The sequence below is a fragment of the Phyllopteryx taeniolatus genome, chromosome 2 (assembly GCF_024500385.1).
Source record: "Phyllopteryx taeniolatus isolate TA_2022b chromosome 2, UOR_Ptae_1.2, whole genome shotgun sequence".
In the NCBI taxonomy this organism is placed as follows: domain Eukaryota; kingdom Metazoa; phylum Chordata; class Actinopteri; order Syngnathiformes; family Syngnathidae; genus Phyllopteryx; species Phyllopteryx taeniolatus.
In genome coordinates this window covers 1,402,202-1,427,455 of record NC_084503.1, presented here as the reverse complement: position 1 = coordinate 1,427,455, position 25,254 = coordinate 1,402,202, and the positions used below count along the sequence as shown (strand labels likewise).

The 25,254-nt window shown below is 42.1% G+C and overlaps 1 protein-coding gene across 20 annotated transcripts in view; it reads left to right on the top strand.

Moving 5' to 3' along the window:
• Window positions 1–25,254, top strand: part of plekha7b (pleckstrin homology domain containing, family A member 7b) — an 87,755-nt gene that overhangs the window by 31,585 nt on the left and 30,916 nt on the right. For 16 of the 20 annotated variants that reach the window (XM_061751143.1, XM_061751203.1, XM_061751197.1 and 13 more), the window contains 8 exons: window positions 9,717–9,800; window positions 14,194–14,293; window positions 15,021–15,125; window positions 15,389–15,461; window positions 16,214–16,314; window positions 20,662–20,840; window positions 22,413–22,817; window positions 24,322–24,844. In XM_061751143.1, the coding sequence (XP_061607127.1) occupies window positions 9,717–9,800; window positions 14,194–14,293; window positions 15,021–15,125; window positions 15,389–15,461; window positions 16,214–16,314; window positions 20,662–20,840; window positions 22,413–22,817; window positions 24,322–24,844 (1,570 nt within the window). The other 4 variants (XM_061751212.1, XM_061751111.1, XM_061751159.1 and 1 more) reach the window with 4 other exon arrangements.

Below are 25,254 nucleotides of genomic sequence, written 5' to 3'. Positions count from 1 at the left end.
CAAATATAGGCTACAGTGAAGCAGAGTGGTCCTTTGCGATACGAGTGACCCGACTTTTTTCAAGATACGAGCCATCGATCGGACGATTCTTTTCATTTTTTTTGGGTGAACGCTGTAAGGTGGTATTGAGCTCAACACAACTCACTTCGCAACAAGCTACAGTTCGGCAGAGCGTGAACAATTCTTCCCGAAAGAGCCTTCGAGTTCTTTATTGCCACTCCCACTTGACGTACTCTACATAGTCCACCTTGCGGCTCTTCTTTTGTTTCTATTCATTTCAATATGCTCCTCATTTCGTTCCTCATAGTAGCAACATTTTGACTTGAAATCAAGAGTTAATAGTAATAATTCATTTTAAAATAGGTGAATTTTGAATGCGGGGCCCTTAGCATGTGGGAATCTCGCCCCATGGTCGAGGCGGCCCAGTTAAAGGTTAAAAAAATGCAAATCTTTTTCCAGTAATCCCCCTCTCGCAAAATACAATTTTCTATTTATTAAAATGCATTGCTACTCAGGCTGCACTTCACTGCACTTTGTCTCTTTATGGTTGAGAAAACCACAAACTGTATTTCCAACTGTGTGTGCAAATATAATACAAATATCTATTCTGAATATAAACTTTACATTTCTGCCTGAACAAAATCAGTGCAGTATTCTAATTTGCTGTGTGTATGACGAGGGTCTGGAAACTTTAGAACATTTAGTTAAGCGAAAGCAGTTAGCTGTATTTCTGATTGCTTGTGTTTTTGAATGCACCACCGGGACGGCAATAAACTGGGATGTGTCAAAGGGGTTGGTGTGCCTTGAATGTTGATGAGCTGCTAGCCAGGACCACTCTTTCAAATTGTGCCAAACCTTCTGACCGACTGTTTTCAAGACACTGGCAAGGCTTGCCGCATGTTTTGGCTTCTCTTTGCCTTTCACTGCAGTCCCGGTGCTTTGCTGCAGACTCCCTCAAGCGTTTTGTACTTCCACCGAGGAAGTTACATTATCATTTCATGTGGTATTGATGCTGTCTTAGATAGCGTATATTAGCAGATGGATGGCTGTCCTCTAGAAAGGTCGTAAATGGCTGCAGCATACACTGTAGAAGAGCTGCTAATGGTGCTAATGATAGTAGTGAGTGACAATGACGAGGAAAGGCGGGTCCGTTTTTGATTGGCACGAGACTCAACCAGTCAGGATGACTGGTAAGGCTTGAATGTAAGGTTGCTGTGAAACTGATGGAGGTCGGTCAACTTGTGCAAATCACGCTGCAGAATGCTTATCTGCTTAATGGCTCGCCGAGAGACAGCGTGCGCTATTATTAAAGCTTATTTCATTCAGCTTGCTCCACTGGATGCTGCTGCATAATGCTTCCGGGTATTTCTCTCACACTCCTACACACACTCACACTGGGTGGGCTTATTGAATAGAATATTTCTGTCGTGTAGGTGTGTGTGTGTGTGTGTGTGTGTGTGTGCGTGCGCGTGCGTGTTTGTGTGTGTGTGTGTAGAGCACACTTGTTTTCTCTTATTTAGTATAACATCTGTTTGCTATCACTTTGATAACGTTTAATCATATTTGTGACAAAGCAAGTCAGCAGCTTAACTGTATTACAAGGTACACAGTACAAGGTGCTTTTATTGTCAATTCTTCAAATACGCGTAACACATACAGAGGATTGAAATTACAGTACTCAAGGGCCCGCGGTGCTACAAAAGACAGTAAAAATAATAACATCAATCCATCCATCCATCCATCCATCCATTTTCTAGCGCTTATCCGAGGTCGGGTCGCGGGGGCAGTAGCTTTAGCAGGGACGCCCAGACTTCCCTCTCCCCAGCCACTTCATCCATCTCTTCCGGGGGGATCCCGAGGCGTTCCGAGGCCAGCCGAAGGACGTAGTCTCTCCGGCGTGTCCGGGGTCGTCCCCGGGGTCTCCTCCCGGTGGGACGTGCCCGGAACACCTGACCGGGGAGGCGTCCGGGAGGCATCCGAATCAGATGCCCCAGCCACCTCATCTGGCTCCTCTCGATGTGGAGGAGGAGCGGTTCTACTCTGAGATCCTCTCGGATGACCAAGCTTCTCACCCTATCTCTAAGGGAGAGCCCGGACACCCTGCGGAGGAAACTCATTTTGGCCGCTTGTATCCGGGATCAGAGTCCAACCCTCACCGGAAATGAGTCCAACTTACTGCCGGGATATGCGGACCAAACTCTGACTGCGGTCGTATAGGGACCGAACAGCCCGTATCAGGGGGTTCGGTACCCCATACTCCCGAAGGACGCCCCACAGGACCCCCCGAGGGACACGGTCGAACGCAAAAGTCCACAAAACACATGTAGACTGGTTGGGCGAACTCCCGTGCACCCTCGAGGACCCTGCCGAGGGTGTAGAGCTGGTCCACTGTTCCACGGCAAGGACGAAAACCACACTGCTCCTCCTGAATCTGAGATTCGACTTCCCGACGGACCCTCCTCTCCAGCACCCCTGAATAGACCTTACCAGGGAGGCTGAGGAGTGTGATCCCCCTGTAGTTGGAACTCACCCTCCGGGCCCCCTTCTTAAAAAGGGGGATCACCACCCCAGTCTGCCAATCCAGAGGCACTTTCCCCGATGTCCACGCAATGTTGCATAGGCGTGTCAACCAGGACAGCCCCACAGCATCCAGAACCTTTAGGAACTCCGGGCGAATCTCATCCACCCCCAGGGCCTTGCCACCGAGTAGCTTTTTAACCACCTCGGTGACCTCAACCCCAGAGATAGGAGAGCCCGGCTCAGAGACCCCAGACTGCTTCCTCATGGGAAGGCGTCGGTGGTATTCGAAGTATTCTCCCCACCGGCGCACAACGTCCCGAGTCGAGGTCAGCAGCACCCCATCCCCGCTATACACAGTGTTGGTGGTGCACTGCTTCCCCCTCCTCTTTCTCCATGGCCTCACCGAACTCCTCCCATACCTGAGTTTTTGCTTCAGCGACCACCAAAGCTGCATTCCGCTTGGCCAATCGGTACCCATCAGCTGCCTCAGGAGTCCCACAGGCCAAAAAGGCCCAATAGGACTCCTTCAGCTTGTCGGCATCCCTCACCGTTGATAATCCATCCATCCATCCATTTTCTGAGCCGCTTCTCCTCACTGGGGTCGCGGGCGTGCTGGAGCCTATCCCAGCTGTCATCGGGCAGGATGCGGGGTACACCCTGAACTGGTTGCCAGCCAATCGCAGGGCACACATAAACAAACAACCATTCGCACTCACATTCACACCTACGGGCAATTTAGAGTCTTCAATTAACCTACCGCACATGTTTTTGGAATGTGGGAGGAAACCGGAATGCCCGGAGAAAACCCACGCAGGCACGGGAAGAACATGCAAACTCCACACAGGCGGGGCCGGGGATTGAACCCCGGTCCTCAGAACTGTGAGGCAGACGCTCTAACCAGTCGCCCACCGTGCCACCCCGTTGGTAATAACATCAATATACAAAACTAAATAAAACTATGGTATGTACAGTATAAAAAGTATTATTTGACGTCACTCAAGGTTTTTCAAATTGTTCAAAAGTGACGATGATGGTTTATAAGTAAAAAATAAAAATCACATATTTTTAAATACCTTTCTGGTTGTTAAATTATTATAATTGTAATTATAATGCATTAGTATAGAATACTAACCCTGAGAAAACTAAAGGCAACATACTGTATTTTACTACATAGTTCTTATATACAATTACAATTCGTGCCATTCAATATTTAATGAAAGCTTGTGTTTGTACCACCTGCTCCCTCCACCCGCATACCACAAGATTAGTTTGGAATTCCTTATTAGCATAGATCACAGGCCAATGTGCCTGATAAACCAGTTCATACCAGCACCTTGAGGTGCCCTTAACTTGCAACTTCCTGGGTCATTGGCCTGCATAGTCAGCTCCATCTTGCGCGGATTTTTGGTTATTTTGCGCTCATTAAAGATCGATATCTGACTGATTTAGGTGACACATTCTCTCCCGTTAAATCCATTGTGTTTATTCCAGTTTTTCCACTCATCAGTAACTGACCGACACACAGGAGACATTACAGAATGTCCTCAAGGGTTCAATTCACATATGAGTGAAGTCAAGCAGAGCGACTTTAGTACTTGGAAAAGGGGGAGTGTGGACTTGTGTAGGGAAGTAAAACGGACAGGGAGGAGGATCAGATAAGCAGCTGAGGTATTCCCCAGATGGGGGGGAGTTTAATCTTTACCATCCCCGTTTATCGTTTTTTTCTGATTCATTTGGATGCCAGCCACGACGCCAGACCCGCGACATCCTACACCTGCCACGGTAGTGCTGAAAGAATTCCCATGAGCCACAGCAACACAGCTGATTTAGCTGATTCACATGAATCGGGTGAGATACAGTATCAGTGCGAGTAGTCGTGGCCATGCTGTCGTGTGTTATGATGAAGACATACCGTGTAATGGTCAAGACTAATGATGTGATGTTTGTTGTGGACATGAGAAGTCACGTAAGTTGGATGTGTTCGAACCACCACCACTTTGGTTGCATTCTTGTGTTGGACTGGAATCACACAGTGGTCAAGTTTGATGTGGGAGGGGCTATGTAAGTTGCGTGTTTACTTATTTTATTTTTATTTTTTTGCTTTTTCTCCATTTATTTTTCTATCTGTATAAATGCAGTAATTGTTCTGTATTCGTCAAACTAAAACCAAAATATTGTCTGTCAAATTTGAGTGTGTAGTACACCTGCACTACCAAATAGGCTAATGCAAGAGCTACATTGAAAATTTGACTTTAAATAATGTCCCCTGCTAACTACAGCCACCATAATTACAGTAACATATTTTTAGATGATCTTTCTATTGTGGAAAACCAAACTAAGCAATATTGTTGTAAAGGCGGCCCTTGTGCAGGGCTGGCGAGTGCACACAAAAGCTTTGAACTTTGCTTTATGTTTTACTGTAACTGCAACACACCTCTTTTTCCACCAAGGAATGCAGCATACAATTGTTTAAATGTGTACTTGCACCAGTGCCACACTGAGAAATGTGCTTGTGAGTCATCCTTTTCTGCTTATGGAATCAAATTCCATCTACTAAGTGGTTTGTGTTTAGTGTCCAGCAACAAGATGAAAGTGTGTGGCTGGTTCTGAGAAAATATAGATAAGATGTATATTATTAATCAAATTAGGTTGTCTGCTGACAAAAGTAAAGATTGCTTTTGATGCACGAATTAATGCAAAATAATGCGATCACTAAATGTCAAGTACAGTGACTCAATAGCTGCAGTCCTGCCTTTTTTTTTTTTTTTTTTGGCTTTGACTTGCAAGGAAAAGTTTGAGATACAAGCCCTAGATAGTGACAGCGAACTCTACTTAACTCCACAACATGCTGCAGTTTGGCAGCTCGTGAAATGTTCTTACAAAAAAAAAAGAGGCTTCAAGCTGTTTAATCTTGAAGTTTACTGTCAAATTAAACGCAAAACAAAGAGAAATACACGGCTATTTAAAACAACCACATATAGTAGCTTTGGCTTAGGAAAGTCTGCTTGCTTAATAAAAACGAACAATGCAAAATGCCATAGACAGGATAACAAATAGCATCACTGATGGGGTGTTTTAACCCTTTAAGCAGCCAATATTTGAACACAAACGGCGATGCACACATGTAGACCGACAACATAACAATTTTCACAGGCATATGTTTTTCTTTTTATGCTCTGTGAAAAATGACTAATATTACTGCGGCTTACTGAGCAGTTGTGACCGTTTTAATCTGTATCACTTTATCTGTATTAAATGGAATGGAATTTGTATGCGCAGCTGTTGTATGATGATTGAGCGGCAGAACTAGATGCTCACGGTTCGAGTCTGGTTCAAAAGTGTGAGTTGAATTTCCCTTTCACGGCTTACAGTGAGTTCCGTAATTTCCCGTGTATAATGTGCACCCATGTATAATATGCACCCCCAAAGTTGACCTAAAAATTCTGGAAAATCATTCTACATATGTATAATACATTTTCAAAACATGAAGTATTATCTGTATTTTCAAAGAATTATTCTGAAGTTAAGCACTTTATTTGAAAACGTAATTATTTTTATTTACTTGCTCCGATTTTGAAATGCACAGCCCTACTTTTATTTAGTAAATTAGAAAACACACAATTGTGCTCATATGTTCGATTACCCAGGCAGAATCTGTAAGATGTGTACAATTTTTTAAAGAAAACATGAAGGACCAGGCGAAACACATTTAAAATTAGATTTTAATGGGATTCAAATTAAACTGTCAAGCATTTCAGAAAAGGATTTTCATTAGACAAAACATAACCATAAATAAATTAATGATGGTTGTTGTTCAGAGTTCAGTCGTTTTTAAAAAACAAACAAAAAAAACAATAGTTCACAAATTCTGCTTGGGTATGTAAACTTACCTCTAGGTGGCGGTGGCATCCTAGAATGAAAGTGTACACCTTTCTCATAACCGCTAGGGGGCGGCTGCATATTGGAATGAAAGTGTACACCTTTCTCATAACTTCTAGATGGCGGCATACATTTATAAAATGTGGAAGTTTTTTTCATTTCCCCACAGACTTATGTATAATGCGCACTATTGACTTTTGACAATTTTTTGGGAAAAAAACCGCGCATTATACATTAGAAATTACGGTATGTTAAAAAACTGTACAAATGTTTTATGATGGGATGCATGAACAATAACTTTGAATAGCTTTGGTCTTGCAATGCCAAAAAACACCTGACTTATTGTACTTTAAAAAAAGTACTCCCTAATTAATACTGGTAGGTAGTTGATGTTTATAATGGATATTTATCTTACTCATGTCACGCATTGAAGCCAGAGTGAGATATTTGGTTTGTTGTTTAGTTAGTCAGCAAAAACTACGTGCGCTGAGAGCCCATTAACTCATTCGCTGCCAGCTGTTTTAGAGCATTTATGATTCGGGATTAGTTTTTTTCCAGATAAACTTGCGACTCAATTCAAATCACTACCGATTGGTTCGTAGCTCTAGTCGATGGATAAATTCATACCCTCTACTGCGAATGGCGCATATATTGCGCACCCCTAGAAGTGACCATCTTTTTTCTTTTAATGACGTGTTGTTGGTGCATGTGCAATGTATAGTTACTACAGTGTACAGTGCATCCACACAACTACATCCTGTTTGACAGGTAATCTGCAGCAAGAGTTCACTTTTCCGTCAGGGACGCCAGCGCCACGAGCATTGATGAAGCTCGCAGCAAACAAATAGACGTACTGTGCTGCAGTGTTGCCGCACTAACTGGGGATGCTGCAAATTCCGTGACAAATAGTTCAGAAGTAATGTGGCTGAAACAAAAGGCTCAAAAGAATGCAGCTTTTTAATTAACGGGGGATGTGCTGGTGGTGCAGCGCTCTACAGTGTTTCCAGTGCAGCTCAGCCCATGATGAGTTTGGTACCAGGAACAAGCCTGGCCCCATGCCTGCGTGTGTGTTGAGGTTTGTGTATATTGTATATGGCAACGACACTCGTACTTGTGCAAAGACCACGTAGTGTTTATTATGTCCGATGTTGTTTGTGTGTGCCGAATCTCTTGGCATCTATCCTGTTCAATATGTTGTCTGAACTTTTCCAAAATGTCAACACACAAATCTCTGCTACATGGCGATGCAGGAGGGCAGTTAGTTTGTATCATTCAAAATTGCTGCTGTTTTACCCATCACTCCAACACATACGGTTTGTTTATTCACCCTTAAAGCACTTTAAGCGACGAGCGTGTAAACATGTTTGTCTCAGATATTTAGTATTTGGAGCATGTTAATAGAAAAAGCTGCAGGAGTATTTATTCACTACTTTTTTAGGCAAACGCTTATATCATAGAAGTTCTGATTAGGAAAAAAAATATTTCCCCTTGCCGATGGTGATTAAAGATTAAATGGGTCGGATGATGAGCATAGCTAACAAAAAGCTGCCCCGCTTACATTCGGTGGCATGAAACTGTGCGTATTGGAAAACGGTTTGGTCCTAATCCAAAGTAAAAGAACCTTAAAGGATTTGGAACGAAGCTATGCTTCCGTTATCTTCATTTCGCTCTACCAGTTGGAAACATTGGACTTTTTGCGTTCTCCATCATAATACTTGAAACTTGCCAATAAATTCTATGCGGCAGTGATTCTCAAATGTTTTGCACCAGGTACCATTTAAAATATACTTACAGTAGCTCTCCAAGCGTCAACATAATCACTGCAGTGGTACCTGTACATGTACAGCTTGAACATTCACATTGCGCTCAAGTGTGGGAAAATAAAAATTGTTACATAAAAATGGTACTTAATTAAAACGTTGTTCAAAAATATTTCTTAAAGATGAAATTCAAATGTAATTTAGTTAAATACAACTGAACTGAACTGGAAAAAAAGAGTGTAATCAGGCTGAATGGATGACTACATGCTTCATTCTAATGTTTGATTGGATTTCATTTTTAAATGTTGTAAATTTGATTTGTATTAAATTCAGTGAGGCAGCACGTTGGAAGACCGGTTAGCACATCTGCCTCACAGTTCTGAGGACTGGGGTTCAAATCCCAGCCTGGCCTGTGTGGAGTTTGCATCTTCTCCCCGTGCCTTTGTGGGTTTTCTCCGGGTACTCCGGTTTCCTCCCACATTCTAAAAACATGCATGGTAGATGCATGGTTAATTAAAGACTAAATTGTCCGTCGGTATGAATGTGAGTGCAAATGGTTATTTGTTTACATGCCCTGCGATTGGCTGGAGACCAGTTCAGGGTGTACCTCTCCTCTCGCCTGAAGATCGCTGGGATAGGCGCCACATTCTGCACGTGTTCCAACAGCGTGGCTTCGTAGTAAAAGAGTGCGGGTACTAGACTGGCCTGCCTGCAGTCCAGACCTGTCTCCCATTGAAAATGTGTGGCGCATTATGAAACGTAAAATACAACAACGGAGACCCCGGACTGTTGAACGGCTGAAGCTGTACACCGAGCAAGAATGGGAAAGAATTCCACCTACAAAGCTTCAACAATTAGTGTCCTTCGTTCCCAAACGTTTATTGGATGTTGTTTAAAGAAAAGGTGATGTAAACATGAGCCCTTCCCAGCTGTTTTGGAACGTGTTGCAGCCATCAAATTCTAAGTTAATAATTATTTGCTAAAAACAATCAAGTTTATGAGTTTGAACATTAAATATCTTGTCCTTGTAGTGTATTCAATTAAATATAGGTTGAACATGATTTGCAAATCATTGTATTCTGTTTACATTTATGTTGAACACAACGTCCCAACTTCATTGGAATTGTGGTTGTAATGATAATAATAATAATAATAATAATATAAAATGAAGTGGCATAAAGGTGACAGTTGCCAATGCACTTTCAGCCGTTTATTGAACAGTACGGAGAGTCAAACACAAAAGGACCACGCGACGTGCAAAGAGCTTCACAAGACTAAAAACTCATTTCCAGAATCTCACACGAATACAAATAAATGCTCGTGACGTTATTCACGTGGCCACACTCCGTATACAGTACATGATACGATACAACAGCTGTTGTTGTGACCCGGCTTGTCCCAACGTACAGTAATTACACTTTATGAAACCAGTTTTTCTGTACATTCTCTTTGATTATGTTTCATGTTTTGATACAATATTGTACAATGCTATCGTTGTTTGTTGTTTTTTGGGGTGCTGGAGCAAATTGCTCATTTTCTTTTCGTCCTCTCCTGCAGCCACAACGCGAGGTGCACATCATTTCGACACCCTGTTACCGGGCAGATTTCACCAGAGAACACAGAATACACTCTACAGGACAAGTGAGTGTGTCGACCGTTTCCCTTTTTGTTTGAAGGCACGTTCAAGGTCAGGCAATGAGAGTTCCAAATTAGAATGGGGAAAGAAACGAGTCAAAGTTTAATCATCAGGAACAAGCAGAGGACAACCTTTCAATTAAGAGCTAATGGGAAAATGGGTCAAGCCACAGAACACTATTTACAACAAGTGCCACCTCGAAAAATACAAAATTACAAAAAACTGTTTTCAAATATTGATCCAATTAAAATGTATTGCACATAAAATGACATTAAAATAATCCCTTCATGGAAGTTTAAAAACAAACAGTTCATAAAGATGAAATACAAATGTATTGTACTAAGAAGTTAAATACAACTGCACTGTACTCAGGCAGGAATTCTTTTGCATCCCACTAGATGGCGCCCATTTACCACAAGGGTTATGGATGCCACACTTTGACATTAGATTTGCTATAAAATAGATGAATTCATAACCCGAATGACATTCAAAGATGACAGCATGTCAATCACAGAGTACCCCGGAGTATTTTTAATATGATGCCTCATTCCAATCTCCGCTAAAGATACAAGAAGTACTCACATAACACATACATAAACACTTTTGAGCGTTTTCGTTGTCGCGTCTCAATGAAACTCACCACAACAGAGTACCCCTTCTTCATGAACATTTAGAGATTGTATTTTTTGGTTTTTCCTTCACCGCAGTATGGAACATCATCTTGTGTGGCAGCTGGATTTACCAGCCTTCGTTTTATGATATTGTCAGCGTGTCATGCTTGCAAAGCCATCAGAGGTGCGTGACGGCTTCACAGCAGAATTTATGTCATATTCTAGCCGGCAGGTGGCACATGATGTGCATGCAAGATGATGAAGTGATAGGAAGCGGTACGAAAGTGGCTCTTTGTCTAACGTGGGATATGGTTTTTCGGAGTCATGTTTTGTCCCCACTTGGGCATTATTATGTAATTAGGCACAGGTTTGTAACTCCAAAGAGTGTCAGTTGAATGTCCTTCATGCATGAGCTGGATGTCAGCAACTCAGTGCTCACAAAGTCTACATAGGAACTGTAAGTGCTGTACACTAATTGCAGCATCAATAATGACAAGCTATCAAACTCCATCCTGGAGTTGGTTGTCACTCTGCCTTTCTTTCAGCAGATTTTTTAAAAACTTGCACCAAGTCGACACCAAAGTGGTAATATAGTGGAAACTCCCAAGTTGGATTTAGAATACCATTTTTACATTTTTTTTTTTTTTTTTTTTAACCACGTTATAATGACATACATTGGGTAAGTAAGTATTCAGAGAGCAGTCTTACTATAAGACTGACACACAAAAACCCTATAATAACAACATGAAAGTTTTTTTTTTTTTTTAGTATTCGTAAATATTCATTTAATATAATATTTCTAAATTAATAAAAAAAAATCTTAAGAAATCACATCTAAATAAGATTTCACAGCGTTTATTCAGTACAGTGGTACATTGAATTTCAAGATGAATTCGTTTCTGGACAAAGATCATTTCTCTATTTACTTGCATATTGTCAATTTTCCCCATTGTTCTACCCCCCACCCCCCCCCAAAAAATTATTTGTTTCAGTAAAAAATAGCCCTGTACTGTATACTGTGGTTCTCAAACATTTTATATCAAGTACCACCTAAAAAATGCTGACTCCTCAATTACCACCATCATGAACAACATTAAAATGAACTCGAGTTGTAAGGCCAGGCAAACTTATTAATATAGCGCATTTCATACACAAGGTAACTCCGTGTGCTTTACATGATTAAAAGCATTTAAAAAGAAAGAGCAAAAGACATTTAAAAATAGAAGAAAGCTTACCGAGAGGGAAATCATGTCACAAAAGTGGTACGAAATAACACCGCATTGACAATCTCTGTTGCAAAATAAAAACCTTAAAACAATAAGAGAATGTCAAGAAATAAACTGGTTTTGTAAAGTATAATTACGCTGCGAGTCACACACTGTATCATTCATGTGTTGATGTGTGCCTTGAAGGGGCGTGGCCTAGTCAGTACATCCAGATCTCTGACTTCAGCACGGGTTGGCTGTTTACCAAGCGTTTAGTTCCGTGTTGCTCCTTGCAAGAGTCTTCATATTGTACGTTGTATTTGTGCTTTTAATTGTTTGTCTGTTCAAATAAAAAGTGCATTGGATACCGTTGCTCTCGTTTGTTTGTTTTTTACACTTCACTCAAGCGGCGGCGTATCTAAAACTTGCTTGTAACTCAAATTTCGGCTCGTAAGATGAAGCAAAAAAAAATCCACCAAGCGATGGCTCATAACACAAACAACTTCCCCAGTCTATATTTTGGCCTTTTAAAATTGGACTCACGCATTAATTATCCCACAAATAGTCAGCTTCTCAGCTATAATAAAGGACCAAACTTTAATGTGATCCAGTTGCTATCGTTGCAGTAGCAAATCCGGCCTTGACGCGTGAAACAATTTGAAATATGGCCCTTCTCCGTTGCACACACGACAACAAAGCTCTTGGGAAATCATTGCGGTGACACTCGTGCTAAACACTAGTGAGTGTCACGTACAATAAAACAGCCCCCTTGATATAACAGGAAACATCCTGGAAGAGAGGAGTGCTGCAGTGCAGGTCGTGCAGCAAAGGATGGATTTCCAAAAACAAAACAAACTCCTGTTCACTGCGTTATCTGGCTTTACCCACTCATTCACCCGAACATCTCTCACTCGATCGCGGTGCAGCACACCAAGCAGGAAGAGGCGACAGTTGGTGCTTATTTTGACCCCGCTGGGAAACAATGCGGCCGCGTCGGTGGCACAAATATCAGGGAAACGGGTCACGCGTTTGTTTTCCATCATGTGCTCACTCAGACTCGGGAAGTTGGACCACGGCGTGTCAGCAGTGGTGGGAAGTGACGAAGCACAACTACTTTATTTCTATTCATTTTACTTCCTACATTTAAAAACGGATATCAGTACTTTCTACACCTTCAGGTTCTATCTCACTGGCTTGATGGCAACGCGAATGTCCGCCGGTTGCAAAGACATTTCTGCGTCTTCCCCCCACTTAGTGAGTCCTCTCTGTGAAAAGTGTTATATAAATAAAATGTACTTACTTAAGGTTTCAAAGTAACAGAGTTTGAACAGGAATTCCCGGTAATCGTCTAAATAATGTGGCGCGCGGTCGTTTGTCATTCACAGCCGTGACTGCCTCTTTCTGAACACTAATGCGGACTGAGTCAAGTATTAAGTGACAGCGTCATCTCTTAATCATCTATTTATTCTGCACACTAGTGTGTTCATGTCAAAATGCATTCACATTTGCATAATCAATGTACGTGATAAGATCGTTGCTGTAAGAAATCAATACGGCAGATGGGACCATGTCATGCAACCCACCCCTACAAATCAATAGTACGCCTGTGTAACAGGTCTCTGTATTTACAAATGCAGTTGAACGACTCATTCCAACAATTGGATTTAAAAAAAAAAAAAAAAAAAAGAAAGAAAGAAAAGAAAATTCTGTCTTCTGTACTGCACGACACACTGAATTGTAATAGAGTGTATGATTTATGGACTGTAAAAATACTTTGCTAAGCCCATTCATGCTTTTTTTAAAAAAATCTTTTCTTTTTTCTTCTTTTTTTTTTTTTTTTTTTGCTGGATCCTCCGACACCATCTTGCTGCATGTACAATGTTCTCCCTGGACGCTGCGTTGCCACCACAGTCGGCACGGGCGGTGTTGCCGATGCCAGGAAATAGTCACATCCGTTCTGATCAGACATCGTGTTTCAAGTGCAGTTAGTATTATAATATTTTTTTGCGTGACAAACATTATTTTCCAGTGTTCAACCTCTCAGGCTTGGAGTCCACCGGAGCTTCACAGGTTGCCGCTGGAATCGTCTTGTGATTGTGATTGTGAGATTCAACGATGTTTTGGTGGATGTTTTGAGATCGTGTTATACAAGCTGTACACTGACTACTTTACATTGTCGTAAAGTGTTGTTTCTTTATTGTTGTCCCATGAAAAGATATGATAAAGTAATTCAAAAGGTGTCTACTCACTTTTGTGAGATACTGTAATATCTCAACGAATCAAAATCTCAACTGCAGTTGACTTGAACTCTTTCTATTTACGTCTCTTTTTTTTTTCCTTTATGTCGTGTCATCATCTGCTGAGGTTGAAAAAAGTAAGAAGCCTATTTTGACTAATAGTCGAAAGTACAGATATCTGTTTTTAAAAGTAGGGAGTAAATGTTCAAACGTCATCAGAAAAATAAATACTTGAGTACCGTCACAGAAGTATTTGTACCCCTCGGGAGTGAGAAGGAACATCACAACGCAATGTTGTGCTCGCATGCCCGCCTTCCGTTAACCGACTGCTCTCTGCGACCGTAGGATCGAGTCCCGCATGTCCAATCGCAGATCACCCAGTATGGTCGCAGAGTCCGCCAAGCTTGTGACCTCAGCACCAATGGATTCCGCCTTGACGTCAAAGGTGAGCGAGATCCGAAAAGTGTGTTACTTTTTCATGATTTTTTTTTTTCCCCCTACTCTGGCTGACGATAAACACGAATGTCGATAAAGTGATCGAATCAACTCTCTCATTCTGATTAATGGCCAGATGGTGCAATAATGCGGTCATTTTTTCCCCTTGCATAATTAAACTGGAATCCAAAACAGCGAAAGACAAATCTTGTCGACTCTTTTTTGTCACAAATTAAAAGTCACACACACGTGAATATACGATACAGTTTTTCCCTCGCTACATTGCGGTTCACTTTATTGTTTAGTAAAGCTAGCCTACAAATGTCAGCAGAAGTAGGCTTGAGTGGTGAAATGATTATAAAGCAGGAAAAAAAAAACCTTATTGTCGATAGTTGTCTGTCATTGTTACATTGACAATTGTGGTTTCCATCTTGGGCAAATCAATGCAGGGTTGTGCCATTTTAATGAATGTATCTCTGCAGGAAAAAAGACAAAACCCACACAGCTGTGAAAAATAATTAAATGCCACAGAGCATTACACACTTTACAATGACCTTGTACGTATGTTAATAAATGGATGTGCACATCCTTGGTTGGTTGTGTAGTTTCTCATCGCGTTGTAAGGGTGTGGAAATGGTATCTGCTTTTTGAAGGTCAATAGACCTCTCCGACAGGTAAGCACACGATCGTTTTTTCACGTATCAGCAAAACCATTTGATCTTTGTGTGTCCTTGCAGGGATCCAGAGGTTCGAGTCGATGTCATAGTTTCGGCAAGCGGGATCAAGCTATTAAAAGAAACCTCAACATCCCGGTGGTCGTGAGGGGCTGGCTCTATAAACAGGTGAGCGATGGTATTTGCAGCAACAGTTTTGGGGTTTTTACTAAGGGAACGCAATTATATCACAGGAATTGAAGTCAACCCAGTGAATTATGGCAGGATCATTGTGAACATTGTGTGTAACATTGTTTTTAGTTCCCCGCTTTTCGGTTGGTTACTCAATTTGTTCATTGTAATTCCCAACACTTGATAATTAAAACGCCCATTGAATTGTTATTTTGTTATGTTCCGAACCACTACATGTGCATTTCCCTGTGAACTTCCAGGACAGCTCTGGAATGCGACTCTGGAAACGAAAGTGGTTTGTTTTGTCCGACTTCTGCTTGTTTTACTACAAAGGTGAGTGTGACGGCCGCTCTCGTCTAATGTTCAAGGCAATAGTTCAAACGATGGGTGACAACATCAGAGTATGTCCGTCTGTGAGGCAAGAAACATTTTCCCATTCATTAACAGCTTTAATTTTGCTACATTCGGCACTTAATGTCGGGAAAATCACCGAAAGCGGGGCCGTGAGGGCCAGATGGAAGCGGGGGTTCCCTTCCCGTCCTGCGCATCCAGCACCTTAATGCCAACTCAGGAGCTTGACTACAAATAGACCTTGTTGCAGAAAAGGTCCAATAGGAAGAAGAGGCTGAATGAAGTCTGAGCAGTTCTGGCCTGATTGGTTTTCTTGGATGTCTGCATTTCTCTTTAATGCTGTCACACTTCCCTTCTTCCTTTCGGTTCATTTCAAAATATTATGACTTCATTGTATTTAAAAAGTACATTCACAAGTGCAAAGAATTCACGTAGCAAAAGGTCACCACCTTGGCCCGACTCTTTCTTTATTGATCATTAGCGTTGCATCGTGCACCTCTCCTCCACTATCCTCGCTCAATACCGGATAAAACAAAGGCTTCCTCGTGTCACATGTCCTCGCTCTTTCAGTTGTCACTCGCAAATTACGCTGCGCAAATCCCAAATCTCTTGTAAACATCGGAAAGCATCTTGGCAGAACTCAGTGTTGTTGTGTGATTTGGGTGCAATTGCGGACATGTTTGTGTGTGTGTGTTTGTGTGTGTGCGTGCGCGTGCGTGTTGTCGTTTGTTCAGACAGCCGCGAGGAGACGGTCCTCGGTAGCATTCCTCTGCCCAGTTATGTCATCGCACCAGTTGCGCCTGAGGACCACGTCAGCCGCAAATATGCTTTCAAGGTAACAATATTCTTTCATGGCAACACGGTGACGAACGCGTCGTTTCCACTCCTACCATCGTCTCCTCAACTCACTTCAACAAAGTTCCGTGGTACCAAGATGCAACAAGGTGGTGGCGAACCACTACTTTTGTCTCAATGAAGCTCCTCATCTCACTGCAATAAAGTTCCATGGCACCAAGACGCCACCGGATGACTCCAAAGAACACTTATTGCTTGGACACGAGCACAAAAACCGTTAATACGTTTTTTCTGCGAATAATTGAGGGTAGGTTAAACAAAAATCTGCTCAACCGTGAATGAGTGGGAGTATTACAAATACAAAGTATTACAAATCCTAAAAAAAGGATCAAAGTTCAGCTCGCATCCCAGAACAGATTGTGTTCGACCTGAATCTTCATTGCTTTCCATTGTGCTGAATGCCAAAAACGAAAGTCAAACAGTCGCTCCTTTCTCCTGAAAACATTGTTTACATTCTGCAACAACAAATATTTTGCTACCACAACAGTGAATGAGCTCTGAGGATATTTTCCAGATGGTCGTTAACCTTTCTTTAATGACCGCCATTGATGGCTACCTCTGCTGCAGGGGATCATTTCCGTATTCCAGGCATGATTCCTGCACGGATTAGCATATGTACAGTAAGTGCGTCAAGCACGGCAGACTTTTCCATGATTTCATTTTGTTTTCCACTGATGGTGTGCAGGAGGACAACGAATTGGGTTTCATTTCCAATAATTGTGCTGAAGAGGTAACAAGAATCCAGTTATTATGAAATAGAGACAGCACATTTACAATGATTTTGGAATGAATCGGAATGTTACATAGTGTAGCTAGCTAGCAGCAATACTACAGCAAGAGTGGAAACGTTTGAACAGTTTAATGTGCGGGATAACATTGAAATAGTGGAATCTGTGGATTCTATCACAGGGCGGTAAACACGACATTCATTTATTGCCGCTGAAGTTGACCACATTTTGTTTCACGAAGCTGTTTGACCATCATTTTCTATTCATTTTTTTTTTTCATAAGGTAATTTTGAAAGTAACCTTATAGCTAGTTAGTAGTCACGTAAATGGCAAAAGAAGTGACACAAGTAAACTTTTTTTTTTTTACTGTTTTAGTGAAAAATGCGTGGCAAAAAGTTTCAAATCCTAGTTATTATTGTCATTAGCGTTTTTGCTGTTTGGCTTATCATCAGCCATACGCTTGTGAAAGCTTTAGAACAGTGCACCATGACGTCGCACGTTCTTGCAGGTGGCATTAGACGCAGCTTTCTCTGAAGGAATCACTCGTAAACAATGTTTCACACGGATATTTATTGCAGACGGACGCAGTGTCGGGCCACTGATAAACTGCCAAAAACAACAGAGGAGCATCTGTAAGTGATTTGTAAGACGCTATTAGGTGTGTAATGTACATATAACATAATGTAGGAGTGAGCTAGCACCATCTTCTCTGTCCAACTATTTAGTGTACAACGTCCACTAGGTTCCACTGAATTAATTACATTTTTTTTCAGGAAATTGGAGGGGAAAAAAAAAAAAAAAGAGTTGACCTTTTGTGCTATATCGGGCATTTTTCTCATCATTTCAATTCAGTTCAGTGGTCGTCGATCACTTTTTTGCCACGCGAACGTATCCTGGCGCCTGTACAGTTCAAACATTATTCATCTGTGTCCAAAGCGGTCAACTTGTTTTCATTCCCTTGCAAATCAGAATGGATGAGTTCGTCACAAAGACTGTGGCCATCTACGGCCATGCGTTTCGACAGTTGTCTTATCTTTGTTTTGATGACATCGCGAAACGAGTATTGACTGTGTACCTTGTAATGACCCGGCAAGGGAAGTTAACAGTCTTTGCCATTTGTTGTACTTCATGTCTTCTGCTCTGATCTCCTTGTTGTTCTCTTCTTCTTGATTATTATTATTTTGTTTTTATTACTCATCTCACTGTGTCTTTCTCATTCCCTGTTGGTCAATTGCCTTCCATTGCGAGCGGCCATCCGGAATCACGCAAGCTTTGCTGTCTTGCATGAATACTGTAGGTATTTGGTTTCACTTCAGTATCGTCACCAGTGAGCATCACCATCCGACCTCACCTCTTCCTTCTTCCTGGTGTACCTGGTGCAGTCCTGAATGTGCATTATTAGCGTGTTGTCATGATCGAGCAACATATGGCACATCAATGCCAGAGCCCTTTAGAGTGCCATCAATTTTGGCAAATTGTTTTTGCCTTATTTGGATGGTGACACATTGGCTATTGGATCTGCACTTAAGGAAATTGGATGAGCAGGAAACTGCAGTGTCAGTGCAGGAGTGACATGCAGAGTGTTTGCACTATTTACCAAATACAGTATGCTAATGAGTTCGATGTCAAAATCTTGGTTTAGTGGTTCCAATTTTGGTTTTGTAGCAGCTCAGAGTAACAAAAGTTTAATCGCGTTAACTAGTTACAATCAACAATAGTGTTTGTTCCCATCGGCTCTGGTGTTTGCCCTGTCACGCTCTTTATCATTCATCATTTTGTCATCGTCATCATGGAAAAGACCAGTGGTGGGAAGTACAATTACTCCGTTACTGTACTTAACGTCTTTTTACTTTGAGTCCCAACACTTGAAAACAGATATCTGTACGTTTTACTCTTTACTTTGTCAAAATAGGCTTGTTACCTGCGAATAACGACACATCGTAAAAAAAGACTGATTGAGACCCTGAAAAATGGATGCTACTTTGTCCGACATGTTTCTTATGCCTACACATCCCTAACCTTTCAAAAATATTTTCACTTAAAGCCTGTGCTGGATGGAATAACGTGACAACGAGGCGCTCTAAAGCGGCAACAGCAGCGCGAAGCCCCTGTCCACACGCTGGCCGTCACATCAGAGTCTTCAGTCTTTGCCCGTTTTCAGCAATCATGTCTGAATTCACTTTGTTAGTTGACTTCTACGTACGTAAAGATTGAGAGTACATTTGCCACCTGTGGAAAAGACATTTCACATGTACACATTTCTTTTTTTATTGAAACATTGTTATTGTCTCCATCAACACCTTGTCATCCTGCACTTTCTGAATCAGCTTCAGGAAATAGTCACTGGCCATTTGATTGCGCTGTATCTCTCACAGGTTCCCGTTGTAACTGAGGGATCTTTCTATAAAGGGATTGTTAAATTGCCTCAGTGACTTTTATGGCCAAGGGCTTTTCAGTACTTCAGCAACATATTGGAGTTTTCAAAGGCAATAAGTTTGACTTATATAATATACAGTATTGGGCAATATGTGATTTATTCTACCAGCCTGTACACTGATAATTTAACTTTATACGATGTTTTTTTTTTTTTGGTGAGTGCAGAATGGCCAAATCAGGATTGTATTACTAAATTCTCATGTACATTTTGTCAGGCACGTTTTCAATCTTATTGCTGTGCAGGACATTGGATGCAGTGTCATGGGAGCTCTTTCTCACAAATGTCAGCAGATCTACTTTTATCATCATGGGTGCAAGTGATCCTGTTTCGTTGACTGAATGATGCTAAATCGTCATTATCATATACAAGTGGTTCTCCATTTCCCAAGTATCGTTTTAAAAAAAACATATTTAGCTCTCCATCATGACCAATATTAAAATACAGTAGCTTGTAGGACCAAGTGTTCATCAAAAAAATGTATTCCTAAAAACTACTACCACCATAACATTACGCAGTTTGGACATTAACACTTTCCTTAAATATCAGAAGAAGAAAAAACTACGAAGTAGCGATTCAATTCAAATTTTTTATTGCACGTACAAGTTGAATAAAAATGTTTACCTAAATAAAAGTAAAAAAAACAACAACAGCACTAAAAAGTTCAAAAGAACTGAAACTGTACTCGGGTAGTGATTCTTTGTCATACCACTAGAGGGGGCCCACGTACCACACTTTGAGAATCACTGTCCTGCAGCTGACTGGTTATGTTTGGGAGGGTCAAAAGGAGCAAATGTTAATAACACGATGGTGAATTGCTTTGATATGAAACAGTTTTGCAGTTTTCTTTCACGTCATTCTAATAAGAAAATCCAAGCATTATATTTATAATAAGTGTGTTTGTATGGAAGTAATTAGCAGATCTCCCATTACTAATTGTATCTTTTCCATTGAATGATTAATAGTTAGTTGTTGCCATAAACTAAACAATGGTTTTGTTTATGATGCGCCACTTTGCTTCCTTTCCCCCCCGGAAAATGTGCTTCTTAAGTTGACAGCTTTCAGTCTTCCTAAACTTTACGTTTGGCCATTTTTTTGTTCTCAGATCTGCATTCTCTGTGTGTGTCTCTCTCTCTCTCTCTCTCTCTCTCTCTCCCTCTGACAGGCGAGCCACACAGGAATGCGGTCCTACATCTACAATAAGAACTCTGTGATTGGCTCGCAGGCGGAACACTGCGGGATGCGGACGTATTTCTTCAGCGCGGACACACAGGAGGACATGAACGGCTGGATCCGGGCCATGAACCAGGCGGCGCTGATGCAGCAGAGTCACAGCATTAAGAGGTGGGTCTCGCCCCACGGGGTAGGCCTCTCCTCTCCCATTTGCTGGCCTTCCAGCTGTATAACCAACGTCCCGCCCCCCCTCCATAAAGCACAGCAATCTGTGTGAACTGAGTGAGGTGATGTCGTAAAAAAAAAAAAATTCAAAAAAGGAACTGAATGCACCGTTTCGACAAGCGCTTCTTGCATTTGCATTACCAGCGAATATGATAAATAGTTTCCCTTCCTCTTGATACTTCATTTTAGCAGGTCAGGCTGTGGCCATCTGTTCAGGGCCACAGTAATGTCTAAGGTGCATCTAGATGAGGACTGAAGCCCTCTGCCAGCTGGAAATGAGCCCGAGTCAAGAGAGGCCCTTCTGCAGCGTGTCTTTATGCACCTCAAGTTCATGCGAACTTTCTCTGTAACTATGGCTAATACTGACTGTCCATGGAACTGTATCTCTTTTTGACATGGGCCATAGTTTTTGGACTGTGTAATAACGCCATCTGGAGGCTCTTGTTACTTAGTTGCAATGCATCCAACAGAAAGTGTTTCGCAACCCTTATTGAGCCAAGGGAATATCATTAGAAATATCACTAAATTGTCACAGAAGAGTCCATATCAGTCATCATGAAAATGTAGCAGAATCTCTGAGCTCTTGTTAAAAGTGGTCAAACATTGGAGCACATATTACTACTATCGATCTATATGTGCTTCTTTCATTTCGTAGCTTTTTTATTTGCATTGAATGTACGTGATTCTGGGATATTCCACACACTGCTCTGCTAAATACAGTGTGAAATGTCTTCAAATGATACCAAATATTTTTTGACATGGTGTTTTGGCCCTCGACGTTATTTGATCAAAATGATTCATTTTGATTTTCATAATTGCACTGAATATTTTGCTGTCCGCCCTATCATTATGGTGTAACCGCCCCTTTGAGAAATCCTGATATTTTCAGTGACATTTCGATTACGTATTCTGCTTTTCTTGAATGGAGGCTGAAACAGCGGCTAATAGCCAGATAAATATTTCCACTTATTCTATATTGAATCATTTTCATCATATTTTGTGAGTAGCTGGATTTTGTCAAGCTCGACAGGTCCACTCTTTCAGAGTGAAAATATCGATTCACTTTTTGGAAATTCAAAAACCTATTTGTTAAACAGTACACCAGCCAGCTTGCTAACCGAATCATGTTGCTAAATGAAGTTCCAAATTATGCTCACTAAATGCTAACATTAGCCAAAAATAGCCAAATATTTTATTATTATTATAAAAAATACGATATTATTATATTATATATTTTATTATAGATAGATGAACAAAGATATATTAGTTGTAGTGAACAGATCATTTTCAGATCAATGATGTCAAATATTTAAAATCATTTGATGATCTCATTAGCACAGTGGTTGTGAATCACTGTTGTATTTCAAGGAAACGTAAACTGTCGACCACTCCGAGTCAGCTGGGTGGGATAGGTTTCAGCTTCAGGACAGGTGCGCTAAAAGAATGGATTAATATGGGCTCCTGTCATCCTAAATGCCTTTTTATTCTTAAACGGACTTTTTCTGTACCTCCTTCCAGAGAGAGAGAGAGGCCAGAGAAAAGCGTCCAGCAGGAACTTCCTCAAAGCAACCACGTCAACCAGAAGGCGCCTCCGTCAGAAAGCTCGCTCAGGACGGACAGAGAGCGCCCTCGGGATGATGCTGCGCGACTGGCTCCCGGGGAAGAGGGGAAGTACGTGTTGGAGGTCCAAGGGAGGCCCAGGCTGTCGGATCCAAGAGAGAGGCTCTCTCCTAACTCGCTGGACGGCGCCCCTCCGAGGAACGGCCATCCGAGTGGACGGCGAGCGAGCGTGCTGTCGGAACACCACAATGGAAACCTGTTGTATCTGAAGGGGACGGGCACTGAGAAACGTGCACAGAGGAAGAATACGCTGGCTCAGGTGGAGCACTGGGTCAAAGTTCAGAAGGGCGACCCGCCAAAGAGGTCAGTGGCGGTCTTCCAAGTCAGTTTTCCTCTGGAAGCAATATGACAGAAACATGGCTAAATAATGCCCTCTAGTGGCCAACTTTCCATCCTGACGTGCACAGGACAGAAAGAACCCAAAACATGAGGGAAAACCATTTGAGCAGTTATTCCATATCCTTGCTATCCATCTTAAGGTCCACGTGCTATCACGCTCTTTGTCTTCACTAGCAAGACAATCCGAAGCACTAGTAGAAGGCCTGCGTCTCACTTGCAAAATCTTTTCCTCCACTTTTGGCCTACTCGTATACAATTAAACCTTACTAGTGAACAACTGCGCTGGAGCCTCGTAGTAGCACCAGAATGCCCATTTGTAGTTTTGCCAGTTGTCCTACTAGCATGGCAAAGTTATCCTAGCAGTGTGCAGAAATTTCATGCAGTAGCGGGTAAAAAATAAATACAAATTAAAAAAAAAAAAGTTTCACCGTAAGACAAATGAGTTTTACTAGTGCACTAGTGTAGTATGTACTGGTTCGCTCTTTGTAACATGGAGTTGTCCTACTCGTATGCCAAAGTTGTCGCAATTCAGACAATTCAGCGCACTACTATAATGATAAAAATAATCTAATAATGATGATAATAATAATATATTCCACTACGTTACTAATAACTAGTACGCTAAATGTTCTCAAGCCACTTGAGAATTTGATGTCCTTGATATCCAGCTTAATGTCCATGTACTAGTACGTTTTTTGTTCTCACCAGTAAGACAATTCAATGCAGTAGTGCACAGGTGTCAAACTGGTGGCCCGGGGGCCAGATCTGGCCCGCCACATCATTTTATGTGGCCCGCGAAAGCAAATCAAAATTGCTAATTGTGTTCTGGTGTAATAACATTGAGATATTTGCAAGCCTTTTTTGGTTACCAATCCCTCTTCGAAACGATATGCAATAGTTGCAAAAGATGTTCTTGTCGGCTTTTGATTTCAAAACTGGTTATTCACCAACGCGTTGTGTATACTGTATGTAATTATAGGAGGTAATCTTTCGTTTATATGGCTTGACAGTCGTAGCGGCCCTCCGGGGGAAGTCATAACTACGATGTGGCCCGTGACAAAGAGGAGTTTGACACCCCGCAGTAGTGGAACCACTGCGGTGCTCTCGTAACAATTTTACCACTTCTACCTTCCACTACTGTATGACCTTTCTGTATACTACTAGCTACGGAGTCGGACAACTACGTGTTGCTAGTGAAGCAAAACCGCACTAGTTGACATGCGCACTACTAGAGACATGATGAAATTGTACTCGTTAACATTAGCATTTCACTTGTAGTACTACTAGCACACAGATCTCGACTACTAGTATGCCACAGTTGTCCTTCGACAGAGCAGAAATGCGAGGTGAATTGCGTCCTATTACACGGACCTGAAGCTGGACATCAAGGATATTGAATAAATGCTGACACTGATTTCCCTAGACTTGGCATTAAACTAATAGTTCTATTTTTGATTTTCTGTTTCAGCGCTCCCAGCTCTGCCGAGTACAAGCTCCCTCGGCGAACTCCGCCCTCACAGCCCAAATCCGGCACAGCGGACGCGTCCTGTCAGTCGCTGCCAAAGTCCGGCGGCGCGTCTCCGTCGTTCGACCTGCCCGGCGACTACAAGTACGCCCACGACCGACTGAGCCACTTCCGCATGTCCACGGACGAGCGCGTGGCCACCAAGGAGGGGATGGTGTGGCAGCTGTACGAGTGGCAGCAGAGGCAGCAGTTCCGACACGGCAGCCCCACCGCGCCCGCCTACTCCGGCCCCGACTTCACCGACTCCTCGTCTTTCACGGTCACCGTGGAGATGCCGCGCTCCATCTCTGTGCCGCCGTCCCCCTGTGAGGTCCCGCCGTCCGTCTCCCCCTCGTTCAAGCCGCTGTCCCCCCGCAGGCCGCACACGCCTTCGGGCAGACGGACAGTCAGGCCGCTGGATGATTTGTCGAGTGCGGATAACAGTGGGGCGACCTCCCCGGGCCACATCTTCACGCGCCTCTCACAGGTTTGACACGTTTACTTTTGAGATTGGGAGGATTTTCTATTCAAACGCGATCAAGTTTTATGAAGACTTCTAAAGCCGTTTGAGCATTTATTCGATATCCTTGCAAGGGGGTCGAAGGGTCATTTTTGTCGCAGGCCACATTGTAGGCATGGTTTTCCTGAAAGGGGCCTTTTTGATTGTCAAATCATATAAATGTCTAATCATCATACTACATATACACAACAAAATGATCAATAGCTACTTGTCAAATCAGAAGTCAACGAAAATAGCTTAACTTGTTCATTTTATTTTAAAAAGGGGTTTGGTAATGAAAGGAATGCTCCTAAAATTGCTATTTTGGTACAGATTTGAACAGGAAATCGGGCCAGATCTGTTCCCCAGGCCTTGCGTTCGACACCTGAACTCTAGTG